The sequence below is a fragment of the Siphateles boraxobius genome, unplaced genomic scaffold, assembly GCF_051911475.1.
Source record: "Siphateles boraxobius isolate OS27281-9 unplaced genomic scaffold, OSU_SipBor_1 25, whole genome shotgun sequence".
NCBI lineage: Eukaryota > Metazoa > Chordata > Actinopteri > Cypriniformes > Leuciscidae > Siphateles > Siphateles boraxobius.
The window spans coordinates 32,685,893-32,700,083 of NW_027508866.1; the positions used below are offsets into that span (position 1 = coordinate 32,685,893).

At 36.5% G+C, this 14,191-nt stretch overlaps 1 protein-coding gene across 4 annotated transcripts in view; it reads right to left on the bottom strand.

Moving 5' to 3' along the window:
* Positions 1 to 748: 748 nt before the first annotated feature.
* septin5b (septin 5b) overlaps positions 749 to 14,191 on the bottom strand; it is a 297,634-nt gene continuing 284,191 nt past the window's right edge. The window contains exons 1-12 of one of the 4 annotated variants that reach the window (XM_077243610.1): positions 12,994 to 13,054; positions 12,823 to 12,836; positions 10,322 to 10,412; positions 8,080 to 8,166; positions 7,879 to 8,002; positions 7,660 to 7,794; positions 5,672 to 5,789; positions 5,435 to 5,536; positions 3,788 to 3,884; positions 3,516 to 3,651; positions 2,289 to 2,391; positions 749 to 1,844 (exon numbers count right to left, since the gene is read on the bottom strand). In XM_077243610.1, the coding sequence (XP_077099725.1) occupies positions 1,782 to 1,844; positions 2,289 to 2,391; positions 3,516 to 3,651; positions 3,788 to 3,884; positions 5,435 to 5,536; positions 5,672 to 5,789; positions 7,660 to 7,794; positions 7,879 to 8,002; positions 8,080 to 8,166; positions 10,322 to 10,412; positions 12,823 to 12,836; positions 12,994 to 13,036 (1,113 nt within the window). In that variant the 5' untranslated portion in view covers positions 13,037 to 13,054 and the 3' untranslated portion in view covers positions 749 to 1,781. Of the gene's footprint in view, positions 1,845 to 2,288; positions 2,392 to 3,515; positions 3,652 to 3,787; positions 3,885 to 5,434; positions 5,537 to 5,671; positions 5,790 to 7,659; positions 7,795 to 7,878; positions 8,003 to 8,079; positions 8,167 to 10,321; positions 10,413 to 12,822; positions 12,837 to 12,979; positions 13,077 to 14,191 lie in introns of those variants that run through there. The other 3 variants (XM_077243611.1, XM_077243609.1, XM_077243612.1) reach the window with 3 other exon arrangements.

A 14,191-nucleotide genomic window follows, 5' to 3' on the forward strand; every position in this document is an offset into this window, starting at 1 on the left:
TTTACTTGTAAGCGGTCTTTTTACATGTTAGTTTTTTTCTGTGAGCGGGAATTGAAAACCAGGAGTGGACTATTAGCGAAGTGATTACAGAATGCTTAGAGTGGAGAGAGGAACGTGCTTTCGCTCCACTCCAGGCTTTGATCACATCCCCCTCCCTCAGCAAGGTGAATACACCTCGTCTTTCCTTAATTTAAGACCTATTCAAACTAAAATTAAGACATTACACTATTTGAGAAATGAAAGCCTATTTACGGCCTTAAAATTATGAAAAGTGAACTTCTTGTGGACAATTCAAATGTCTGGGAGCGCTCTGGCGGTGCAAAAATGTATTACAACTAAATTCAATGCACGCCATTGACGCCACTTAACCGAGCAAAATGTTTCACTCGGTTACGCAACTTTTAACGGTTAATCGGTTAACCATGGACACCCCTGACATATTAAATTGTTATATTTGATTATTCTAATTGACTTTGACATTATTTTCATTCAAGAGTTTAAAAAGAATAGTAAAACATTCCCTCACATTTAATGATACACAGATATCATTAAAACCTTTTTCATTTATGGAGTCAGATGAAATAACTAGTTAATACATATGACAAAATGTATTGAATTTAACCAAAAATACTTTGCCGCGAGAAAGACAGTAACACGCATAGACCTTCCGTGCTGGTCGGATGCCGGACTTTGGGCCTAATAAAAAACATTTAAAAATGATGAAAAGATGTACAGATCAGACAGGCTCTACCACAGAGGATGTGTTTATTTGTCAAAGGAATCATGATATATGACAGATGGTGCATTTATCATGCTCATAGGAATAGCTTGAGTAAACACATACAGGCCATATAAATCAATATCTCAATGCATCAATTTAAAAACCAACAACAGGAGATATTAAAATATCTCAGAGCCTTTTTACTGATAAAGATGGTCTCATGTCCATTTTTATTTTTTAAATATTACAAATAATTTGGTATTTTAGAGCTGGAGCAGCTGTCTAAGTGGCATATTATAACCGGAATTATACAAGTTGTCAAAAAGATTTACTTTTTTATGTGAAGCTAATAAAAGAAAACAAACATGTTTGATCTGAGAAAATTCTCTTTAACACACAGCAAAGTCTGCAACTAAAGGGTGCTCTGATTATGCCTTCAGAGACCAGTAAATTAATAAACAATAAAAAATAATTAAGGTTTAATACTGCTAAAGGGTTTGCTATTAACAGCAAATGTTGATACTTCGTAACTGCTTAAACCTCGTTCAAAATGTAATAACTTTGTTGGTATAGCTGCTTCAAAAGTAGAAAATCACTCAAATGTTTAGTTTTCCACAAGCAAATCGGCACACACACTGCACACACTAATAACTAAAAATAATTTTAAAAATGGGATAGAAACATGTCACAAAAAAAATAGAACAAGACAGAACATTTGCCATGTCTGCTGTGAATAAAGCAGTCTTTGCCATGGAAACAGTCATACAGCATCACAGACTGTACAAAGTGTGAAAATGAACAAATCACTAAATCATTTAGCGTAACTAAATATTTCTACTTGGAGCCTGGTTTTAAATATCAGGCTCAGAAGTGACCCTGTTAACCGCAGTGCTCAACACATGCATTCATATCTGTCTATTGTGTTTTAACATACAGATACATTTGTTTGTTTGTTTGTTTGTTTCACTACTGCATATCCTTCAGTGTGATGTAAAAGTGTTATGTGTCTGCTTGCAGACAAGCAGAAGTATAAATCAGCCGTTTCTGTGCAGGAATAGATTCACAGGTCCTGTTCATGCATCTGCTGTTGCATTTTCTGAAGCATCTCCTGCATCCTCCGCAGCTGTAAGGGACAAAATGAACAATATTAGACAGACTCAGCATGACTAGTTTTGTGCTCAGGGACTCATTTAGAAAGTTAAAGGGATAGTTCACCCAAAAATGAAAATTCTGTTATCATTTACTCACACTCAAGTTGTTCCAAACCTGTATGAGTTTCTTTCTTCTGTTGAACACAAAAGAAGATATTTTGAAGAATGTTGGCAATTAAACAGTTCATGGACCCCATTGGATTCCATAGTAGGAAAAACATCAATGGAAGTCAATGGCTACAGTCAACTGTCTGGTTACCAACATTCTTAAAAATATTTTCTTTTGTGTTTAACAGATGAAAGAAACTCACACAGGTTTGGAACCACTTGAGGGTGAGTAAATGATGACGATTTAAAATTTTTGGTGAACTATCCCTTTAAGAAATGAAATAGCTAGATTAAGCAGGACTGCTGACCTCTTCATCCTTCATCTTTATCAGCTTTTCGGTCTCTACATCAGGGGTGGACAGTGGAAGTATCGGGATGGGACTCTCCACGCGATTTTCCTGGGTCAGTTTGCTGGTGAAAACAGAACATTTCACAAGTGAACTTGTAGGGCTGAGCAAATATGGGCAGAACTATTTACTAACCTTGTACTTCAAAAAGCCTTCTAAAGGCATACATGTGAATTAAACGTGGCACAATGGCCTTCATCGTCACAGTATGATAATGCCTATCTATTGCAAGGGATTTCATCAATATGCGGATGGGGGACTTTTGGGACACTCCAGGCACAGGACGGTTCTGTCGGGAGTCATTTGCACCGCAATGACACGTCTGTACCATTTGCTTCACAGGACATATGCTTTCAACTACATCCTGTTTCTTTACTAGTGTGTTCTAATATGTAATTGTCATGTTTGGTCTCAACTGACAGCTTATACACTGAAATGAATGGTGGTGAACTTAATAGACATATTAAAGTATCCTAATCTAGGTACCGGTACTATTGCTTAAACATGCATTGAGAAGAATGTTAACGTTCTTCTCCCCCTCGTGATCACCACTCATTTGCCTCATCTTATGGTTTCCTTTCGGTTGGTTTCTGTGTTGGTATTCCACTCACGTTTAACAATGCTTTGCTCAGGGTATAAGAAGGAAAGGTAACTGTTGATCTTGGAGAAAGGCTTTAACCCGCCACTCCCGCACACCGGTGCGTAACTAATACTCTGAGAAAGGCTTTTACGGTCTTGTTTACAAAGCCGTACATTATTTGTTACAACTAAGTTTTCTATACAGTATGTTGTTCCATTCTACTGTCTGTATATTTAAACACGTAACTTAATAAATAACTTTTCCTGCTTTAAAGGCTTTGAGAATTTTTCCTTTTGTCACTGATGATGTTGAAAGTTAAATTGATTATAACTTTATAGTTAAATCCTAAGTTTTTCCAATCAGTTCTAAGAAAGACCTTTACCTTTAAAGAATAAGAGGTTAAAGAATAACAACGACTTTAATGGAGTCAGATTCGTTATATAGGAGTCAGATAAATATTTGAATTATACACGTCATCCTTCAACTGCCTTTTGTTCGGATTATTGGTTCAAAATAGCAGCGTAAGCTTCCAGCCTTACAAACTCAATGGCTGAGTATTTTTTCCTATTATGTTTAGTAAGATATTTGGAAAAACCATTGTGACTTACCTTGTCATTTGCTGTATGCACTGCGCCCTGTAGTTTTCATAGTGCACGTCACACGTGATGTCTTTCAGGTCGTGCATGTGTGAGCGAATCAACATGGTCCTCAGCTTGACGAAATCACAATGGGACTGATTGTCCACTGTGACGAAAAATAGTTGGAGGGGGATGAAATTAATCTAGTTGGTTAATTATATAAATTTTAAGTTTTACTTTAAAACTTGTACAGAGTTTGTCTTGTGCAAAATGTAGATATTCAAGCACAGATTTGTACTGACCTTCCACAATGCCCCATGGGTAAAGTCTCCCTCTCACCCGCTGACCTTTGACCTCCACTATTGTGTTGCTTCCAATCACAGCAAATGGAGTGCTCTCCTAAAAGCACAAAATATAGAGATTTAGATTTCTTGCTTCTAAGTTTTAATGCTTTTAGGCCTGGTTTCACAGACAGGGCTTAGATTAAGCCAGGATTAGGCCTTAGTTTAATTAGGACATTTAAATGGATTTTATAAATGTGCCTTTGAAAAAACATCACTGATGTGCATTTTGAGACAAAACAATGGCACTGACATATTTTAAGATATATGTAATGCCAAACCAGCAGAGGAAGCCCTCACCTGAGTACTGACTGTGTTCCACTCCCTCTGCTTCTTCTGCTCTCATTTCCTGTTTGACTGCTATTTAACCAGAGACCATTCTTATACTCATTGCGAAGTATTGCCAGTTTACCTGGCCTACCGAGCGTTATTTCCTGTTGATCCTGCTTGTCTACTGTGTATGATTCTGCCTGGTTACCTGTTTTTCAATTTTCTGGATGATCCTCTTTGTTTTGGTTGCCTGATCGAACTGATGTTTTTGCTTGGACCTTTTGCCTGCCTACTCACTCTTGCCTGTTGGAATTCCCCTTTGTATGTTGAAAGATCTGACTGCTACCTTGGTTTTGACCCTCTGCCTGCCTTATCGTATTTGTTTGTGGAAACTGTCTTTAATAAACTTCCGCACATGTATTCTCACTCAGCCTCAGCGTCCTCGTTACAATATATCAGTGCAAGTTGCTTTCAGTTAAAACAGCTCAAACATGGATTTTAGTCTGAGACTAGTTTGAGCCTTGTCTGTGAGACCCGGGGTTAAACTTTATGTTAGTTAGGCAGGTTCTCCAGGAAGAGTTGAGTTTATAGCAATTTTTTTGAAGATTTTTAAAACGTACGTTACTTGAAATATGTTAAATGTGATAAAATAAATTATCTTTTTTTTTTTAATTAAGTTTATTTTATTCCAGCTAGTTGCATTTAGTTCGTTTAGTTTAACTTCATGTACTACGATAACTGAAATAAATTTAAAAAAAATTTTTTTTATTTATTTAAAAAATAGCTAATAAAAATTGCAAAAACACAATTACTTAAAATAAAACAAAAAATAATTCAAAATATTGATGAAAACTATAATAGTATCAAAGTGACACTAAAATAACTCAGAATTGTTGCCTTATTAGTGTGAAATATTAAGTTTAATTTATTATTTTAAGTTCACTTGGTTTCACTAATTATTACAATTTAAAACAACAGTTTCTTTTTGAATATATTAAAATATAATTTATTCCTTTGATCAAAGCTGAATTTTCAGCATCATTACTCCAGTCTTCAGTGTCACATGATCTTTCACAAATCATTCTAATATGCTGATTTGTTGCTCAAGAAACATTTCTTATTATCAATGTTGCTTAATATTTTTGTGGAAACCGTGATAATTTTTTTAACCCCTTGACGGAGGCAGCTCACTTGGTTTCATAGTAAAATACTTTAATTCTTAGTCAAACTCATACTGTTTTCCTGACATAGACCTCATGAACCAGACATCAGCCTTGGATGGAACAGAAAACATAATTTTTCATGTCTTGAGAGTCATTAAGTACTTTAAGTACGGACCTTCAGCTCTCGGTCCTGTTGCTTGAGCTCCTCGTCCTCATCGGAATCACAGTCTGGGAACTGGTACACTTTGATTCCGAACTTCTCGATCTCCTCTCTCACCTTGAATAGAAGGATCAAAAACATTCGTTACGTCAGAAGCCCTGACACCTTCGAGCAAGGACACGCTGTGCGTATGAATGTGAACTGAGCGTGTGTATGTATAAACAGGCTGAAGTGGAGGTGGATGCGCTTTACCCTGTCCTTCATCTTCCTCATCTCCGCTGGCGTCAGACAGTCAGCCTTGGAAATGAGTGGAACCACGTTCACCTTGTCCTGCAGAGCCTTCATGAACTCCACGTCCACGGGCCGCAGCCTGGGAGGAGAACAGAGAGAGTGAGTGAGCTTATCTGGTCTGAGACACTTTATTTACTTTGCTGTCAAAATATACATATATACACATTACATATACATACATACATACATACATATATATATATATATATATATATATATATATATATATATATACATACATATTTATATGGGGTCCTATCATACGCCTGACGCAATATGGAGCAAATCAAGTGTTTTTTGCTAGTTTCAGCCTGACATAGTTAGCATTTTCACGTCCTACGCCACGTTGTTTAAATGGCAAATGCATTTGCGCCCATTTGTGCGCCCATGGGCTGCTGGTCTGAAAACGAGGTGTGTTCAGGCGCATTTTAGGCATGTTGCTATTTTGAGGCATCTAAAATAGACTGCGCCATTGACCAACAAAAACCTGGTCTAAAGTCAACGGCGACAGGGTTCACTTGAGCAAGGAATGGTTAGCGAGAATATATCCCGGGTTAGATGCAGCCTGTGATAGATGCTCTTTCTCCCCAGCCAGTCTGACACATACATTTTGGTCTTGCTCCTCTCTAAATAATTACTGGGCATTGGTTTTTAAAACTATCATTGAAGCCCTTGGGGTGACACTGCGGCCTTGTTCTTCAATAGCTATTTTTGGAACTCCCAGTGACACTATAACCATTACCTTAACTGCAACCCAGAGGGACATCATTGCTTATACGTCTTTATTGGCCCGCAGAAGAGTTTTGTTAAGTTGGAAATCCCCTACCCCGCCTTCTGCAACAGTTTGGCTTGAAGATGTGATGTTCTTTTTAAAATTGGACCAATTTTATTAAAAATGGGAACCTATTTTGTCATATTTTAAAAATCTGAAAGAATTACCCAGTACCTTTTTCCATTTATCTCTCTTTACACCTTTTTGTGATGCTGTATTTGCTGTTTTGACCTCAGTGTTGTCTGTCTCACAGAATGGCATAATTGTTTTTTCTTTTTTCTCTCTTTTATGTATGCATTTATACTGTAATAATGATACTTTTATCATCAATACTTATGTTTTAGTATGCATGGGCCTTGAAAAGATGTAATGACATAATTGTTATATTTTGCCTTTGTAACCAGATGCTATGTTATTCTGTTGTATTGAAGCTGCCTAGGGAAGTGTTGTTTTGGGGGTGAGGGGGGTTGTTATAGTAAAAATAGAAGGAAGGAAAATGTAACTTACATGGTTTTATTGTATGTTGCTTTACTCCTTTCAATAAAAAAATAAAAAAATAAAAAAAAATAAAAAATAAAGTCAATGGCGCAATATTTTTTTTGTTATTTAAAGAGATGTCTTTTTGTTATTTAATGTGAGCCTATAGGTGGGTCCACAGCGCACGTACACTTTGCTTATTACACACACAGGCACGCGCAGAAGAACACAAACATTTTTAAATATGAAAAATGAAAGGATTACAATGTAAAATATATTGTGTACATAAAGATATGGTGGAATCCGGCTTGTCCCGTAGATGGTCTGCTTGCTCGCTTTAACCTCGTTGACGAGAAGATCCGTTTACGCTCTGGAGAAACGTTCAGTTTTTCCGCTGGCAAATTCCGTCATGTAAATAGCGAATCCGCCGTTGCGCGAGTTCAACTGGCTTTAAAGGGAATTGGAGATGAGACTCTGATTGGCTTATTGCACGTTACACCCAAAACACATCCATTACTCTTTAAGAGAATAGAGACAACCCTTTTCGACCATGCGCTGGGCGCACCGACCATTTTTCCAGGTGTTAAGCTAGCAAAAGTGGATTCAGACACACGCGTTAAGTGCACTTGCGCCGTGCGCTTTAGACCATGCGCTTAGATCGTTAAAATAGGGCCCATAGAGTCAGCCAGGCATATATTACCCATGGCCAAATGGAGGGATGAAGTACAAGCAGCAGTGAACACGATTATCCTGGATGTTCTTCCTGTTTAAGCCACTTTCATCCCGAAAATACTGTTCAAACTGCTGGTCAATATAGTCAGTATTGGCCTTCCAGCTGCAGGATTGAGAGGAAAGTGTCAGATTAGCAGAAAAGAATTGAATGCACAAATCTGTGGTAAACTCTTAAGTACGTACGTACCTCTCTGTATTATTGACAGCGTCTCCAAAACCTGGTGTGTCTACAATGGTCAGTTTCAGCTTAACGCCCTTCTCCTCAATGTCAACGGTGTGTTTGATGATCTCCACAGTCTGATTAATACGCTCTAATCAACAGAATACCTATTTAATGATTTTATTTAAATTGCAGTAAAATCTGCGAGCATGGGAGTAGAAACATTACCTTCAGCATTCAGGAGTTTCCTGTCCTTGTACAGATCTGTGAGGAACAAGCTGTTGATGAGGGTGGACTTTCCAAGACCAGACTCCCCTGGAAAACATGGAGTTTAAACATTCAGAAATGCACTTATGGCCCAGATACATTGAGATGTCACACTCATGTGGCCGAGGCACGGTTGAATCCTGTCGTCTCTCCATAATCTCCATATAGTGAAAAAAACCTAGACTAAAATGTATTTAAAATCTATTTATTTCATACTAAGTATTGTACAAATCTATGAACATATTTATTGACATATCACTTAAGACTTACTGATATAAATATCATAATTAAACTTTATTGCACAATGCACATTTCTTAATATTAAGCCTAAAATGTGTTTTAATATCACTATTAGTAAGGATATTATGATCACTGTATAATATCAGTTGTTAAATGTAAGATATTTAAAGTGTGTCTAAAGTATACTTGCAATAGTTCCATTTTAGCACAATTAAATATATTTATGTATATCTTTAGTTGGGCCTCAGCACTAGTTCTGGATAACTAAAGTGCATTAAGTACAAAATTAGTTGTTCCAATTTAGCAAACTTTAAGTATATCAATTTAGTATACCAACAGTACAATTGCAGGGTATTTATATTAACTACATACATATGTAAATGTATTTCTAGTATACTTAGAATAATATTTTCAAATACATTTTGGTGTATTTATTTTCCACTAGGGCTGAATCATTAAAAGTGGCAAAAATACTTTTTACTTCCTGTGTTGGTGATAAGCAGTGTTGTTTAAGTATTATTTATATATTATATAGTATTAAGTAATATTTTGAGTATTATTTTTATATTTTCAGCTTTCATTTAAGTAATTTTGTGACTTTTTTATATTTATTTCAGTTTTAGTCATTTTAGTAATTTAAATTAAACTTATTTTATTTCAAGGAAACCTTTTTTTTAAAGTCGGCATGAAACGGAAGTTGCAATAATCTTTTGGTGGCATATCCGAGTGAAACAGCTTCTGGAATGAGGAAAAAATTTAGGGCGGGACTTGATTTTGTCTATCAGGAATTGATTGGATCGTTGGATTCTTGTGCGTTGATATTGGACGATCTCATGTGAGTGACAGTTTGCCCCGCCCTCACGCCAGTCACTGCAAGAAGCATGCCTCTCAGTTTTCCCCAGAATGTGTCTGTGAAGTTTCGGTTTAAAATACCCAACAGATAATTATTTATACCTTGTTGTTAATGCCCAATTTAAGGAGTGAAAGGAAAAAACGGAAACGCTTCATTTTACAGTACAGTACTTACAGTGTACTTACCTAGAAAGTGCTGGGTAATATAAGGTAAGTACATGGGTTTAGGGTTAGGTTCAGGGTTAGTACCTAGTTATTACCCAGTTATTGTAATTACTATAATAAGTACATAGTATGTACATGGGAAACAGGACTGTAAAATGAAGCGTTACCGGAAAAACATGCTGTTTTCTACATGTATTTTTTATTGCAAATTATGCTTTCGGATACTCTGACAACAACAAAAATGAAGAATGTCACATAGCCAAAATGTAAGAAATGTTCAGTATTTGTGTTCAGCCTTACATTTTCGAACCGCAGTCGGACACTGATTGATAGAAATGCAACTGGACGATTCGGAATGGTTGTCAATACATTTATGTAGCTGTTGTGACGTTAAATGGATTCAACTCATCGACAAGCATGTACCGTCATGTTAATCAAAAAATTTTCAGAAACAACTTTTGTTCAAATCCAGCATTGAACTGACCCTCGTTTGTGAAGCAGTCCGGAGTAAAATGTTTTGCGCAAATTTCTAACACTTTAACGACTTTCTTTGGCACGTTTCCTTCATAAATTAAATTAAACTACGGTGTCCTCACTGGCTCAGATGCCGCGAGTCTTTGGAGACTCTTATGATTGGTACATCCAATAACAGAACATTTGTAAATTTTTTTAGTGCAAACATTGTATATCTCCAGCTGCGTCAGCGAGGAAATTACTGTATTAAAAAGCAGTGGGTGGATTTGTACCATTATAAACTGGTTGTTTATACACACTGCGGACACACATCTGTGGTCTAACACCTTATAAAAGTGAATTTTGCATAATAGGTCCCCTTTAATTTTTTCATCCAATATTTATGTTTTATTTCAATGAAGGAAAACAATATTTAATAGTTCTAATTTTAGCTTTAGTTAACAATAAAAACACTGGTGAAAAGGAAACTCACCGGCCACCATGAGTGTAAAATCAAAGCCTTTTTTGACCGACTTCCTGTGAACCTGGTTTGGGAGGGTGGCGAAGCCGACATACTCTTTTTCCTGAAAAATTGGATTATATAAAGGGATTATATATTGGATTATATCATTATGGCATAATATAAAAGGTTAGTTCCCCCAAAACTGAAAATTCTGTAATTAATTACTCACCCTCATGTCGTTCCAAACCCGTAAGACCTTCGTTCCTCTTTGGAACACAAATGAAGATATTTTTGATGAAATCTGAGAGCTTTCTGTCCCTCCATTGACAGTAACGTCATTGCAACTTTCAAGGCCCAGAAAGGTGGTACTGACATTGCTAAAATAGTCATTGTGACTACAATGGTTTAACCTTAAGGTTATGAAGTGATGAGAATATATTTTTGTGAAAAACCCAAAAATTTTGCGCACAAAAAAGTATTCTCGTCACTTCATAACATTACGGTTGAACCACTGTAGTCACATGGACTATATATTTTAGTGATGTTTTTACTACCTTTCAGGGCCTTGAAAGTTGCAATGACGTTGCTGCCTATGGCTGGTTCAGAATCCTCTCAGATTTCATCAAAAATATCTTCATTTGTGTTGCGAAGATGAACGAAGGTCTTTGAAGGTTTGGAACGACATGAGGGTGAGTAAATACTGACAGAATTTTCATTTTTGGGTAAACTATCCCTTTTATAACACAATGCTAATACTACCACATTCATTTCCTTATCAAAACAACTGTACAGTATGCAAAAAAACGAACATAGGCAAGCCAAATCATGTGATCGCTGAAGGGATAAAAATGAATCCAGGCGCCCCACCCCCAACCTTCACAGCCAGCCTGATGTATGCCACACTTGCTACATTACTAGGGCAATCCCACAATTCCTGCCATGTTTCATTGTGCTTAGTGAGTCTGTGTGGGAGCGGTCATGCCTGAAGGCCTCACGGCCCATATTTCAAATATTACATCATTTATCCTATTATATAAAACCTCTCTGCTGCCATATATAATCATTATGCTTGGTTTGCATCTCCAATATGCAAATTTGGCACTGTTTATTGGTCCAACTCATCTTAGAGAACAGCAGAGTATATTCAAATCTCTAGGAAAGGAATGGCTGTGCATGACTGAATGGCCAAGTTTGAATCTGTGTTTGTATTAAAACACAATAAGACTATTTGTAGAGTTTGCTTTTGAGATAGCATTAAATAAAATAGCAATTTTGGATCAGAAAGTGGAGGTCAAATACTTTAAATCTGTCTTTGTACAATAGACTTTCCTGCTTGGCTTCATCTCCAGGATTGTTTGGCCTGTCTGGAGAGAGGTTTATCCTCACCTAGGGCCATGGATATTGGATTTTGCTTTCAAGCACACTTGGCAACAGTCTCAGTCATTGGAAAGCGTGTGAATGCATTCGTGGGCGTTCACAGAGAAATAACGCAAGAAATGAATTGGATGTTTCCTAGCAGAAAGAGGCAGTAGCACTTCTTTCATCAGTCGTCCAGAATGACTGACAGTTCGCCCTCGGGTGGACATACGGAGAGCCAAGTGCACATTTAGACATTTTCTAAGCCAGTGCACAGCAGACTACATGAACATCAGCTTAACTCACACACTTATCGTGTTTTCTTAAGAGAATGTGAAATCAGAAAAATACCACAAAACATTGCAACACCTCAGTACAAAATGTTTTAAATCATATAATAAATTAACAAGGATATTTATAATTAAAAACACTACATAGGTAAATTTCACCCCAGTAATTTAAAAGAAAAGACTATTATTTTATTATGCATTATTTTGCATTGTGACTTTATTTCTTTAATATTTAAACACATTTCTCCCCAATTCTCATTGTAGTAATGTGTATTAGTGTCACAATGCAAATAATCTAATTTGCAATCAAACATGATTCATTTTCTTTTCAGCAAAATGCAATTTATTACTTTTCTATATGGTGTTGGAGGTGGAATATGGCCTTTCATTGAGATCCACGCATGACGCATATAATCTAAAATAGTTATGTAATTAGATTCAGTGACATTTAATGAAAACTTTCAAAACAGTGGCTAATGATGATGGTATCAGCATCGTTCTCATTGTTCTCAAATGATGCAATGGATGCAATTCTCCAGTGAGGTCAAACAGAGACATGTGAAATGTGGGACACTGAAAGCAGGTGGTGAGGATTAGTTTCATGCATCTCCGAAAATGGACAGCATCCATGAATTTGAGGGAAGAGTTATTTGCAATCCTTAAATGCCTGATCAAATATGCAGAATATGACATTTTGGTGTTCATTGTTACTCTCCTAACCAAACAGCTGTAGATAGAAGCTGTGAGTGATGATGCAGGACCGCTATTCATAGCAGTGTCCCAGAAATATATGCATGCTCACAGATGTGGATTAACCTATGCTACACTCATAGAAATGCAGCCCACTATTGATATTGATGATTACAGACAATAAAGCATGCTTACCTCTCCATCCTCTGCTGTGTGATGTGAGATGCCCGCAGCAGGTGAAAGATGCAGACGCCCATTCAAGCGTTGAGAAATCCACAACGATTGATGCAAAACACACATTACATTTCCTTTATTAAATCCTGCTGATATTTCAGTCACATATCGTTAATACTAAGCACATCTTACCTGATTTCAGCGTTCGGCTCTTATACCTGGCGCTGCTCGTCATTCCGACCGCTTTCGGAACGCGAAATCCTAAACCGTACTATGGAGAAGGCTTACTCATTAATATTCATTTGCCTAGACTTTCATTGGACGCTCTATTTAAAGACTACTGCTATTGGATGGTAACCGCGCAACGGCATTATTACGTAATTAATATTCATTAGAAGAGGTTTAGCCATAGTAGGTTTCATATTTTGTGTTTCAGAGAACAGCTGGAATAATTATGATGCTGCCGAATGCGGAGGGGAGCGATCTAAGAGTAGCTACATCTGATCATATAGGGCCAACCATTTAGAAAATTAATTTCATTGGTCACATAAAACTGATAATAAATCGATTACATAAAATAAAGACCATATGATTTACAAATACTGTAAGGATTTATTCATAAATAAACGGACACTTTCAAAATGACCAATAATGGAAAAGTGTTGCTGTATTTAATTATTTAGTTAAATATAAAATAATAATAATAATTGATTAAAAAAAGTAAATTAAATTAAAATAACACAGTTCTGATGTTGTTTCAACACAGAGACGCATGGTGGCAGTATAACGTCATATCCAGACTCGTAGGTAGTTCTTCATTAGGATTTGAATGAATGGATGTATGTGAGACAGCATTTATTCTCATGCATTGTGATTTTTCTCATTGAGGACAAAGTAGAAAGGAAGATGTCTGGTGAGAAACACAATAGTGAGACCCTGCTCTGTAAATACTGCCCAGGAAACATTGTGACAGGTTACCAGGCCTGACTATAGGGAATTGTCCCTCTCTGTGTCAGAAACAGAGCGGTTTGTTTATTCTAAAAACACAGCAAAGGCCGCTTAAATTAGAAATATGCTGACATTGTAAGTTTGTTGAAAAAAAAAAAAAAAAAAGTAGGCCATTGAATGAATGTGGCCTGTATTGAGAGAGACATTTCCTCTGAATGTTTGAAGTTTATTGAGGAAATAATATTAATATATCTTCAGAAACTGCTGGCCACTGAATTGAAAACATATGCTGATATTTTAATCAATCTATATTGGATAGCATCTGTTACTGTTACAATTAGGGCTGTCGATTTAATGTGTTAATTTGGTGCAATTAATTATGGATAAATAACACGTTACAATTATTAACGCTTTTAACTCGCCCAGACCAGTACGCCATCTT